This window comes from Ascidia mentula, chromosome 2 (genome assembly GCF_947561715.1).
Source record: "Ascidia mentula chromosome 2, kaAscMent1.1, whole genome shotgun sequence".
NCBI classification, from domain to species: Eukaryota; Metazoa; Chordata; class Ascidiacea; order Phlebobranchia; family Ascidiidae; genus Ascidia; species Ascidia mentula.
The window spans coordinates 10,951,749-10,965,467 of NC_138567.1; the positions used below are offsets into that span (position 1 = coordinate 10,951,749).

At 36.5% G+C, this 13,719-nt stretch overlaps 2 protein-coding genes across 2 annotated transcripts; both read left to right on the top strand.

Annotated features, from left to right (window-relative positions):
• The first annotated feature begins 201 nt into the window (after positions 1–201).
• On the top strand, positions 202–1,977 carry LOC145888632 (uncharacterized). Its single transcript, XM_082979425.1, has 7 exons — positions 202–238; positions 320–388; positions 518–676; positions 885–1,037; positions 1,204–1,335; positions 1,410–1,554; positions 1,666–1,977. Exons 2-6 carry the CDS (start codon positions 343–345, stop codon positions 1,550–1,552), a joined length of 633 nt encoding a protein of 210 aa, XP_082835551.1. The 5' UTR covers positions 202–238; positions 320–342; the 3' UTR covers positions 1,553–1,554; positions 1,666–1,977.
• Positions 1,978–9,355: 7,378 nt separating this feature from the next.
• Positions 9,356–11,815, top strand: LOC145890090 (uncharacterized). The gene is made up of 10 exons (XM_082981129.1): positions 9,356–9,430; positions 9,555–9,609; positions 9,689–9,943; positions 10,047–10,193; positions 10,284–10,337; positions 10,438–10,641; positions 10,711–10,857; positions 10,922–11,398; positions 11,462–11,608; positions 11,703–11,815. Exons 1-10 carry the CDS (start codon positions 9,356–9,358, stop codon positions 11,813–11,815), a joined length of 1,674 nt encoding a protein of 557 aa, XP_082837255.1.
• The last annotated feature ends 1,904 nt before the right edge of the window (positions 11,816–13,719 follow it).

A 13,719-nucleotide genomic window follows, 5' to 3' on the forward strand; every position in this document is an offset into this window, starting at 1 on the left:
AAGGTGGTAATTTATTTTATATTCACCAAAACAAGGAAGTCAAATTTGTCAAAGAAAAAAAATCACAAACCATCACGAACATGACATGAATATTTATGATCAACTTCTGTTTTCACTTGAATTGATGAAGTTCCAAAATAAATTACCAACGAGTTTATGGTTATAAAAGTTAAGCATTCGGACAATCACAACCACAGTACAGCTGCAAACACAGAGAGAAGCGAAACAGATACTAAAGGTGAGTTTTTCAAAGGTATAACTTATTTGCATGTTCATTTTATTATCGCTTGCAAATTGCAAATGTTATTTTAATAATCAGATATTTGAAACAACTTTATCAGCATGAAGTCAGTTATTCTACTTGCACTCTGCATCGCCGTTGCTCACGGTAAGATAATCACTGTTATAAGTTCGGCTTTTGTGGTCAGGCTCGAAAATATGCTTAGGACATTATATAAAATAATTCTCGCCTGTCACTTCCTTGAACACCTTCTGTAACATTTGATTTTCATTGCAGCAACTCCAAAAAGTTATACGGTTCCCCAAATTAATTGTCTCGACAAATTGTGCGCGCATGGTTGCATCAGGAAACACGAATGCACACGGCCTATCGATGTAGAGAGAGTACTGAAGCAGCAGCCCGCAAAGTGTCAGAACTGTGTGCTAAAAACATGTGGTATAAAAAAACTAAATCTCCAATGAGAGCAATAACGTTGGATATTAACCAAATTTTAAAGTGTAACTCAAATAAGATATTCATCTGCCAAAAACTGCATTCACATACAAGAAAATTAAAAAATGATTGTTTTATCAAGCTTGAACTTGCCAGAAACAAAGGCAAGCAGAATAGCTCCTTACATTTTGGTATTATTTTCTTTTTACAGGAAAGGGTAAAACCTCCGTAACAAACAACTTTGCTTCTGTTTGTGTGCAAGAAGCTTTTCAAAATTGCTCGTCCTGTCCATCAATTACCAACCACGCACTTGATAAACTGGCAACTTGCAAAACGTGCACGGAGACATGCAAGACCCATACCGGTTGTAATTTTTTTTTTCTTATTCTGATTTTTCTGATATTATGAACATTTTAAGCAATCGAGGATTGTTTAAATTTATTTGACTGAATATGGATCACACAACCAGTTCAGGCTTTCTTATCCAAATTTTCTATAGTTTAAATAACATGTAACTTCTCCATTCGCAGAGAAAAAAATGACTATTGCCAAATGCGACGATGCTTGCTTTGCGAGTGATATATGTGTGAACTTCATGTACGCACACGACTCAGTGGAAGCTGCTAATAGGGAGTGTTTTAAATGTCTTTCCGATAATTGCTGTAAGTTAGTGTGTCTTAACATTGGCTTGTTTGAAATTTTACGCTATCAATTAATGTGTTTCATTTTACGGTAGCCACCGGAACTAACAGAGAGAAAGGGCAGTGCCGCAGACTTGCGAAAACAACAACTTGTCCGACGTGTTCCTCGCCACTACAGAGTGACCGCGATATTCTAAAGAACTGCAGAGCTTGTCTGGCCAATTGCATCAAACAATAAAGGTGAGATTTAGCTTTTAACGAGAATTTGAAACATTAAAATATAAAAATTACACGGTGGAACCTTATAATGTGCCAAAGACATTGTGTAAAACCATGGAAATATACTTGCAGGTGAAGAAGAGACAAAATGGAATGACATGCAGTCATGCTTTTTTTAAATAATACCGATGTAATCTACATTTAACTGATGTAATTTATTGTAACGATGCGGATATTCTTTGCTCAATTTTATTTGACTGAATTTATTTGATTTGAAACGAATCAAAAAATCATATTTATTTAACGTCCTGTGAACCTACTACCCCTCGTAGTTGTATTTGGTGTAGCCTTATGAAGACTAAACATATATGCATATCACTTGTATTTGGGTATTCGTTGTTTGTTGATCATGTACACAGAAACTATAATATTCAGAAATAAATATGTGTTTTGAAAAATCGTAAGTTGATCTTTTCGTCTGGACCAGTTTTGATTATGTCCATTATGAATCGACCGCGTGGAAGAATTGCAAACATATCTTATATGTATGGCAGCAAAAGTGTGTTTGCCTATCATTTCTCGTTTTAGATCCTATGTATTTGTATTTTAAAGCTAATATGCCCCACAGCCCGTGCAATATGTAAAACTTATCGGGTTTTCTAAAGTGGAAATACAAACAAATAGTTTAAAGTTATTCGCAGCATATTTTGTTTCGCTAAATTGTTTCTGTCTGAGGTTAAATCGTTTGTGGCGTTTAAACGGCGTTAACACCAACTCACAGTTGTATTTGACATTGCTACTTTCACATGATTTGAATGAAGCTCACCGCATGCTTAGCTTTACCCGCCATAAGCGAATACATAAAGTGAGGAAAAAACAGTTTATCGACAAGACACTGAAGTCCAACACGTCGTTATGAATTGAAACGCAAGTTCCCGAAACACTCGGGACACACATGATATCGCGTGAGCCTTTCAGATAGCATTGCTTGTCCTGTGATTTACTCGGGTCCCCGAACTGTATGCAGCCTACGTTGCTGCAGCAATTTGTTGCAAAGGAAGTCAATAATGCACTTTCCCATACATTGCATTATCGAATGTAAATTTCATCATCAATCGTATACTTTCCAGCGCCGTGCGCCAACGTTTATCATAATTACTCCAAAATCGTTATTAATTACAACTGTCATAATTTGTTGACTGTATTAACAGCCAATTCATAACTAATCATGATAAACTAAATGGATTCAAATTAACACAAAAACACGGATGCAATATCAACGATACTCGGAAAAGAATATTTTTTTTACATATTGTATGTTCGTGAAACATCTGCATTGTTTTATTGGCGAAGTTGTTCAATAAATGTTACAAAAATCATGAACATTGACGATTTGAAACTGTAAAGTTTATGCAATGGTAACTCTCGGTTATTGGCTAATCGCATAATTTTGAACCTTTTTGCTGGGATAATACAAGTTACAAGATATGCCAACACCCAAAAAAGTTCCAAAAGTCTAAATTTGTGTCAGCTTTACTTGAACATATCGCTTTGTAATGAAAAGCAATAAACAATATTTGTGACGCGTTTTCAACACAAGAATCGCATTCTTGTAGATGCAGAGCCTCAGGGCACAAAGCTAATTTTAAGGTTTAAAACTAAAGAAAGAAATGAACTTAATAAAATTGGGAAACACTTCCCACGATACAAACCCGCACATACGACATAGCCACGTGATCATGCAGCTGACGTCACAACGCCTGGAGGCATCCTGGATGTTCGACGAAGACCAGATATTTATCGTCATTTGGTGTCGTAACTAGGTTCAATTAACGACATTACAGATGTTGTTCATGTTTTCTTTAACGTTTGGCTAAACTGGAAATACAGTTAATACAGTATAGTAAATCAACTATTTTAATAACTAAAGAAGTTGAGTAGTATGCTGGAAGAAATATACCAGAAACATATACAACCACAGACAAATATTTTGGAGAAAATAAAATCTTCAACGTTCAATATATGTCGCAAAGAACATAAGAGCAATACACAAGAAGTGCTTTCAATGGTTACATATTTCCCATTTAAAGGAAACGACAAAACATAACAAAATAGCATGAATGCTTGTCCTGGGTTTAAAATAGAATTGACGCGAAAACAAAAATTATCAAAAATGTTGCCGTATTATTTTTCTGTGACGTATTAAACCAACACCCAAATTTTGCCTGCGGGCTGACCGGATGTCGCGTAACAAAACACAACCTCGGGCGGCGTCAAATATAGCGAGGTTCCGTGTATATAAGTTGGTGTTGATGAAAACCACATCACCATTCAGAGGATCTGAAAACTTTTTACAAGGGAAACAAATTAATGATCGTTGATAACCAAGTAAGTAAGAAAATAATAAGTAGTTAAAATGTAACTTATTCTCATTGTGTTTGTGTTTACACAGCATCAATGTTATACCATACAGTACATCATGCTTTACGTGTGTTGTTATAATTATTTACAGGATCTTACCATGAAGTCGATTGTGGTTTTGGCCATTTTAGTTCTTGCTGTTCAAGGTAAAAAAACACGTTAAAATTGATATTATGACAGGAAAAATACCTTGTCAGTCTTACATCTATTATTCGTTCTCAGCAATTCCACCAAGAGTTCCACGTAACAATGTCAATCCTTCCGGGTTCGGGCCATTGGGAGGTTGGAGAAGACCCAACTCCTTTCCAGGAAGAAACGAGCAGCGAGGATCCGACTCTGGAGATGAAGATTCTGACAATAAAATGTCCTGTCTAAAATCCTGCGTCGGACCAACCAAATGTCCGAGTGTTCAAGAAATTAGGAGCGAGACCCGAGAAGACAGGAAGGAATGTCGACAGTGCGTAAACGGAATATGTGGTAAGTGTATATTAGATTTTCAAATATCTTAACATACAGGATCTTTGCTTGGTTTAATACCTTTACATGACAAATACAAATGTATCTTGACTATCTTGACTATTTTGACTATTTTGACTATTTTGATCAGGTGATCTAAATCCTTTGGATCGCCGTGCTCTGAGAAAATGTGTCCACGACGCCTATGAGAATTGTTCTTCTTGTCCTCCCGTTCCAAATAAGGACAGAGATCGTGTGATCAACTGCACATCTTGTTTGATGCAGTGCAGAAAACCAGGTAAAATTTTATTTAGGTGGCGAACGTGGCTAAGTACGTATCCGGAAAGAGTTAAAGTTCAAATAAATATATTTCATTCTTTTCGTCAAGGTAACGAACAGAGACGCGACAGACCAGATTACAATATGGGCGCAAGTCAAACCGGTAAGTAAAAATATCATTGAAACCATTAAAGGCATTTATATTATTTTAGTATTAGTATTTTTATGAAATACGGTCATAAAATTTATTTCGGGAATCATAGGAAACAGATTTCCAATCCGACGGCCGATTCCCAACGTTCGTCCGAGACCATTTCCACTGGGTGGCAGGCAACAGCGTCGTAAACCATCAAGAGCTTGCTACAAAGTTTGTGCTACATTGAAATATTGTCCAAGTGTGGAAGATATGAAATCCAAAATGAGGAACCAAAATCAAACTTGCAAAGACTGTGTCGCCGACCAATGCGGTATGTATTTGAGATATGAATGAGCGTGTAAGAAAGTAAATATAACAAAATGCTATCTCCTGTAAACAGGAGAGATTCCAAATAACGGTAGTAGCGAGGATGCAAGTTGTATTGCCAACGCAAGGCAAGAGTGTTTCGAATGTCCACCGATTGATAACAACGAACAAATGTCCAAAAAGAGATGCATGGCGTGCTTAAAGAACTGCATAATTAAAGGTATATATTTTTATTTATCCGACACCATATCAACATGAGTTTTGTATACAGATAATGCCAATGAAGGAGATGATTCTGATGATGATAACGAAAGACGTGGTTTTGGAGTAGGTCTTGCGAGAAATGGACCATTTTCTGGAAATAGACCATATTCTGGAAGACAACCTTCTATCGGGGGATTGAGATCAATTTCTGGTGGGCTACAACCATTTTTGGGGGGTAATCGGCCGAATCAAGATGGTCGAGGACCATTTCGTGGCCCCTTGAGACAGTTTGCAACTGGATCGGTGTTTGGTGGTTTGGGTTCTGCAGCAAGTGGTCGCAGACCATTCCCTGGTGGTCGTCGACCAAGTCTTGGACCCAGACGAGCAATTCCGGGACGAAAGGAAATGTTGGCTGCATTACTTAAAGTTATCACATGCGCAAGAACAGAGGATAATTGTGCGAGCTGCCCAACTCCGAGAGAAGCAAAGAGGAGGATGATTAACGCTACTGTGGGGTGCAGGAAATGTGTCAAGGAAGAATGTGGTAAGTTTTGGAGAGTTTGAACTGTTCATAAGTTTGCCATGAACTTTATTTTTTTTTTTGTGAAGGCGACATTGAAAACAGCAACAAAACAGAAACCGCTGAATGTATTCGCCAAGCAAGAATCGATTGTCTCCAGTGCCCACCGCTAACCTCAGATGAACAAATAGAGAAGAAGAAATGCATCAAGTGTTTAATTGCTTGTTCACCAAAAGGTAGGACAATAAATGCACTGCACACAATCATATGTTAAATGTTGAAAACCTGGGAACAAAATGTGAATTTAACTGTGAGCATTCTTTATTTCAGATGGAAGTCGCGATGGTCCTCGACAAGGTGGTTCCTTCAGACTTGGACCAAATCAGTTTGTTCGTGGGATGTTTTCTTCTGGGAACGATGATGCAGAAGACGATGAAGAATAAAATTAATAAAACGTTTATGAAATGTTTGTTCTTGTGGACGGAAACCTTGACCCGACTATGATGATCGATTTTGTTTGCCGGTTACATTTTGCACAACATTACTAAATTTGCACAGAATGTCCAAGTTCCATGCGTGTTTTCATTGGTTTTGTACATAATAAATTTCTCATAACAACGCACAAAATGTTTGTGTCCAAATATTGTGACAATCAGTCATAAACCTAGAACCTACGATATTCCTGTAACCTTGCTTAAAATAGGCGAAGTAGAGAAATGTGATTAAGATTGATTAAAATAAACCCTCCCTTTTTTCTCCCGGTGGCTAAATATGTGAAGTGTTTTTATGCCACGTTGATGTCAATTCGTATTTCACCAGCTTTTATGTTTTCCGGGAATAAGCAAATTTGTTTTCAAAGAATTTTTTTATCGCAACTGCCTTTATGATGTCACAAGTGTTTACAATGCCTCAAAACAGTTTAATTTCTTGCACTCACGCTAAAATTACACAGGTTTAAATTATACAAAATGTTAACAACATGTTTATTAAGCATAGTCGCATTTTGTGACTCTGCGCAAACAAACACAATATCAAACGTGCATCTACCCAATTAAAGGAATTAGACTGAAACATGCCAAGACTTTGTTTCATCATCGTGCGGCTATAAAGACCATAGCCACCTTTGACTCATAACATAGTAGGGTTTTACTCGACCAAATAACAACTTCGGTGGAATTCAGGCGATCGAATATTTAGTCAGCATTCCTATATTTGTTACGACCAAGGTGGAACCGTCTACTGCTGATTCACAATACAACAGAGCTTTATATTCAACGATTTAAAATTATACGTTATAAACTATCAACGCAGTTACTTTACAGGGATGATGATTAGCACAGCAGTGTTCGAAAAGTTTGCTTAATATGTATTAGCACATTAGCTTTGTCATTCCTTTTCCGAGTAATTATTAACTGCCTTTACCACTGTTAATTTTTTCACACATTTGATTAGTTGACGCTCATTAAGCGGAATATGAAAACATTAATGTATCAATAACTTCTGAAAGCAACAAATTTTATTTTCATGTTTTAAAATTAATTTTCAGCATCCTGAAATGCACAATATTCGGCAACCTGATGCACCGACTGTCGTAAGTGTATTATTATTAACCGCAAGTTAATTGCCTTTTATTCAGAGTTGAACGCAACTTCCTTGTTTCAACTACTAAACACAGACTAAGGAAAGCCTTGTAGACCCAACTACAAAAGCTCAATTATACCATAAGGATTATTCCAACTTACAACCCAAACTAAACTTTAACAAAATTGTTAGATGTTGGTGGTTTTGTTTTGCCAATATGTTCGAACACATAAATTCCGCACTTACGATTAACTATGGGTGTAGACAGGGGAAGTGAGATATCCGGAAGGTGGTAATTTATTTTATATTCACCAAAACAAGGAAGTCAAATTTGTCAAAGCAAAAAATCACAAAACCATCACTTATATGTCATGAATATTTATAATCAACTTCTGTTTTCATTTGAATTGGTGAAGTTCAAAAACAAATTATCAACGAGTTTATGGTTATAAAAGTTAAGCATTATGACAATCACAACCACAGTACAGATGCAATCACAGAGAGAAGTGAAAGTGATACTAAAAGGTGAGTTTTACAACGGAATAACTTATTTACATATTCATTTTATTATCGCTTGTAAATTGCAAATGTTATTTTTATGACCAGATATTTGAAAACAACTTAATCAGCATGAAGTTTTTCTTCTACTTGCACTCTGCGTCGCCTTTGTTCATCAATCGTATAGTTTCCAGCGCCGTGCGCCAACGCTTAAATAATTACTCCAAAATCTTTGTTAATTACAACTCTCATAATTTGTTGACTGTATTAATAGCCAATTCATAACTAATCATGATAAACTAAATGGATTCAACAAACCCATAAATTAACACAAAAACACGGATGCAATATCAACGATACTCGGAAAAGAATATTTTTTTTACATATTGTATGTTCGTGAAACATCTGCATTGTTTTATTGGCGAAGTTGTTCAATAAATGTTACAAATATCATGAACATTGACGATTTGAAAACTGTAAAGTTTATGCAATGGTAACTCTCGGTTATTGGCTAATCGCAAAATTTCGAACCTTTTTGCTAGGATAATAAATGTTACAAAGATATGCCAACACCCCAAAAAGTTCCAAAAGTCTAAATTTGTGTTAGCCATACTTAAACATATCGCGTCGTATTAAAAAGCAATAAACAATATTTGTGACGCGTGTTCAAAGCAAGAATCGCATTCTTGTAGATGCAGAGCCTCAGGGCACAAAGCTAATTTTAAGGTTTAAAACTAAAGAAAGAAATGAACTAAAAAAAATTGGGAAACACTTCCCACGATATAAACCCGCACATACGACATAGCCACGTGATCATGCAGCTGACGTCACAACGCCTGGAGGCATCCTGGATGTTCGACGAAGACCAAATATTTATCGTAATTTTGCGGCCATAACTACGTTCAATTAACAGAAACTGCAGACGTTGTTCATGTTTTCATTAACGTTTGGCTAAACTGGAAATACAGTTAATACATTACAGTAAATCAACTATTTTTATAACTAAATAAATTGATTAGTATGCTGGCAGAAATATACCAGAATCATATACAATCACAGACATATATACGTTTTTTTTTGGAGAAAATAAAATCGTCAACGCTCAATATATGTCGCAAAGAACATAAGAGCAATACACAACACGTACTTTTCAATGGTTACATATTTTCTATTCATAGGAAACGACAAAACATAACAAAACACCATAAATGCTTGTCCTGGGTTTAAAATAGAATTGACGTGAAAACAAAAATTATCAAAAATGTTGCCTTATTATTTTTCTGTGACGTTTCTAACCAACACCCAAATTTTGCCTGCGGGCTGACCGGATGTCGCGTAACAAAACACAACCTCGGGCGGCGTCAAATATAGCGAGGTTCCGTGTATATAAGTTGGTGTCAATGAAAAGTACATCACCATTCAGAAGATCTGAAAACCTTTTACAAGGAGACAAAGTACTGATCGTTGATAACCAAGTAAGTAAGAAAATATTAAGTAGTTAAAATGTAACTTATTCTCATTGTGTTTGTATTTACACAGCATCAATGTTATTCTATACACTACATCATGCTTTACGTGTGTTGTTATAATTATTTACAGGATCTCACAATGAAGTTGATTGTGGTTTTGGCCATTTTAGTTCTCGCTGTTCAAGGTAAATAACCACGTTAAAATTGATATTATGACAGGAAAATACCTTTTAGTCCATACTTTTATCTATTATTCGTTCTCAGCAATTCCACCAAGAGGTCCACGTAACAATTTCAATCCTTCGGGGTTCGGTCCATTGGGAGGTTGGAGAAGACCCAACTCCTTTCCAGATAGAAACGAGCAGCGAGGATCTGACTCTGGAGATGAAGATTCTGACAATAAAATGTCCTGTCTAAAATCCTGCGTCGGACCAACCAAATGTCCGAGTCTTCAAGAAATTAGGAGCGAGACCCGAGAAGACAGGACGGAATGTCGACAGTGTGTAAACGGAACATGTGGTAAGTGTTTATTGATTTTCAAATATCTTAACATACAAGATCATTGCTTGGTTTAATACCTTTACATGACAATTACACATAGATTAATGCTTTTTTTGATCAGGTGATCTAAATCCTTTGGATCGCCGTGCTCTGAAAAAATGTGTCCGCGATGCCTTTGAAAACTGTTCTTCTTGTCCTCCTGTTCCAACTAAGGACAGAGATCGTGTGATCAACTGTACATCTTGTTTGATGCAGTGCAGAAAACCAGGTAAAATTGCATTTGTGTAACAAACATAGCTGAGTGCGTATTCGGGAAGAGTAAAAGTTCAAATGAATATATTTTATTCTTTTCGTCAAGGTAACGAACAGAGACCCGACAGACCACCTTACAATATGGGCGCAAGTCAAACCGGTAAGTAAAAATATCATTGAAACCATTAAAGACATTTGTGTTATTTTAGCATTAGTATTTTTATGAAATACCGTCATAAAAATTATTTTGGCAATCATAGGAAACAGATTTCCAATCCGACGGCCAATTAACAACGTTCGTCCGAGACCATTTCCACTGGGTGGCAGGCAACAGCGTCGTAAACCATCAAGAGCTTGTTACAAAGTTTGTGCTACATTGAAATATTGTCCAAGTGTGGAAGATATGAAATCCAAAATGAGGAACCAAAATCAAACTTGCAAAGACTGTGTCGCCGACGAATGCGGTATGTATTTGAGATATGAATTAGCAGATAACAAATTAAATACAACAAAATGCTATCTCCTGTAAACAGGAGAGATTCAAAATAACGGTAGTAGTGAGGATGCAAGTTGTATTGCCAACGCAAGACAAGAGTGCGTCGAATGTCCACCGATTGATAACAACGAACAAATGTCCAAAAAGAGATGCATGGCGTGCTTGAAGAACTGCATAATTAAAGGTATATATTTTTATATAGTATTTTTATTTATCCGACTTCATATCAACATGAGTTTTTTATACAGATAATGCCAATGAAGGAGATGATTCTGATGATGATAACGAAAGACGTAGTTTTGGAGTAGGTCTTGCGAGAAATGGACCATTTTCTGGAAACAGACCATATTCTGGAAGACAACCATCTATCGGGGGATTGAGATCGATTACTGGTGGGCTACAACCATTTCTGGGGGGTAATCGGCCGAATCGAGATGGTCGAGGACCATTTCGTGGCCCCTTGGGACAGTTTGCAACTGGATCTTTGTTTGGTGGTTTGGGTTCTGCAACAGGTGGTCGCAGACCATTCCCTGGTGGTCGTCGACCAAGTCTGGGACCCAGACGAGCAATTCCGGGACGAAAGGAAATGTTGGCTGCATTACTTAAAGTTATCACATGCGCAAGAAAAGAGGATAATTGTGCGAGCTGCCCAACTCCGAGAGAAGCAAAGAGGAGGATGATTAACGCTACTGTGGGGTGCAGGAAATGTGTCAAGGAAGAATGTGGTAAGTTTTGGAGAGTTTGAACTGTTCATAAGTTTGCCATAAACTTTATTTTTTTTTGTGAAGGCGACATCGAAAACAGCAACAAAACAGAAACCGCCGAATGTATTCGTCAAGCAAGAATCGATTGTCTTCAGTGCCCACCGCTATCCACAGATGAACAAATAGAGAAGAAGAAATGCATCAAGTGTTTGATTGCTTGCTCACCAAAAGGTACAACATTGAATGCACTGCACACAATCATATGTTAAATGTTGAAAACCTGGGAACAAAATGTGAATTTAATTGTGAGCATTCTTGATTTCAGGTGGAAGACGCGATGGTCCCCGACAAGGTGGTTCCTTCAGACTTGGACCAAATCAGTTTGTTCGTGGGATGTTTTCTTCAGGGAACGATGATGCAGAAGACGATGAAGAATAAAATTAATAAAACGTTTATGAAATGTTTTTTCTTGTGGACGGAAACCCTGACCCGACTATGAAGATCGTTTTTGTTTGCCGGTTACGTTTTGCACAACATTACTAAATTTGCACAGAATGTCCAAGTTCCATGCGTGTTTTCATTGGTTTTGTTCATAATAAATTTCTCATAACAACGCACAAAATGTTTGTGTCCATATATTGTGGCAATCAGTCATTAACCTAGAACCTACGATATTCCTGTAACCTTGCTTAATATAGGCGAAGCAGAGAAATGCGACTGAGATTTGTTATGTTGCCGCCAAAATGTTTTTGTCTAAAAGCAGCACCCCGCCCCTAAAACAATTAAATAAACCCGCCGAAAAATTAAATAAAAATTTATTTTATGCCATGTTTATGCTAATTCATAATTCACCAGCTTTTACGTTTTCTTCACAATAAGCAAATTTGTTTTCAAAGAATTTTTAGTATTTTCCTTTATAACATCACAATTATTTACAATGCCTCAAAATAGTTTAATTCTCTACATTCACACTTGGGCCTTCAAACTTACACAGGTTTACATTACACAAAAGGTTAACAACATGTTTACTAAACATAGTGGCATTTTATTACTCTGCGCAAGCAAACACAGCATCAAACGTGCATCTACACAATTAATGGAATCAGACTGAAACCTACCAAGACAGCGTTTCAACACCTTGCGGCTATTATGACCATATTATCTATGATCCATATAGCTGGGTTTTACTCGACCAAATAACAACTCGGGTGGATATTATTTCTATTTATTGGTTCAAAATTATGTGAGACTCTCAGGCTCCGCAGCCTAGGCAATGCCAATCATGCCCTTGCATGAAATATTACTGCGTTGTTCAAAATTATATGTTATAAACTATGAACTTAGTTAGTTCTTTCACAGGACTGATGATGAGCCAGGCAGAGATCGAAAAGTTTGCTTAATTATTATCAGCATATAACTGCTTTTACGAAAGATAGCTTTGGCTTTCCTATACCGTGTAATTATTAACTGCTTTCACGAACGTTAATTTTTTAATATGATTGATTAGTTAACGCTCAATAAACAGATTTTTCGGCGTCCTCTATTTTGAAATTTATTTACAGCATCCTGAAATGCACAATATTCAGCAACATTATGCATCGACTGTCATTAGTGTATTGTTAATAACTGCAAGTTAATTACCTTTTATCCAGAATTAAACGCAACTTCCTTGTTTCAACTACTAAAATCAGACTGAAAATGCCCTATAGACCCAACTACACAAACTTAATTATACCATAAGGATTATTCCAATTTACAACCCAAACTAAACTCAACCAAAATTGTTAGGTGTTGGTGGTTTTGTTTTGTCAATATGTTCGAACACATAAATCCCTAACTTACTATTAACTATGGGTGCAGACAGGGGAAGTAAGGTATCCGAAAGGTGGTAATTTTTTTTATGTCCACCAAAACAAGGAAGTCAAATTTGTCAAAGATAATTTTCACCATCACGAACATGACATGAATATTTATAGAGAACTTTTGTTTTAAGTTGAATTGATGACGTTCCAAAACAAATTACCGACGAGTTTATGCTTATAAAAGTTTAGCATTCAGACAATCACAACCACAGTACAGCTGCAATCATAACGAGAAGCGAAACAGATACTACAAGTAAGACTTTGCAAGTTCATTTTATTATCGCTTGTAAATTGCAAATGTTATTTTTATTACCAGATATTTGAAAACAGCTGAATCAGCATGAAACTCAATTCTTCTTCTTATACTATGCATCGCCGTTGCTCACGGTAAGATAAAAACTGGAATAAGTTTGGCTTTTGTTATATGGCTCGAATATATATGTTCAGCCCATGAATATTGCTTGCGTGTTAAAATAATTC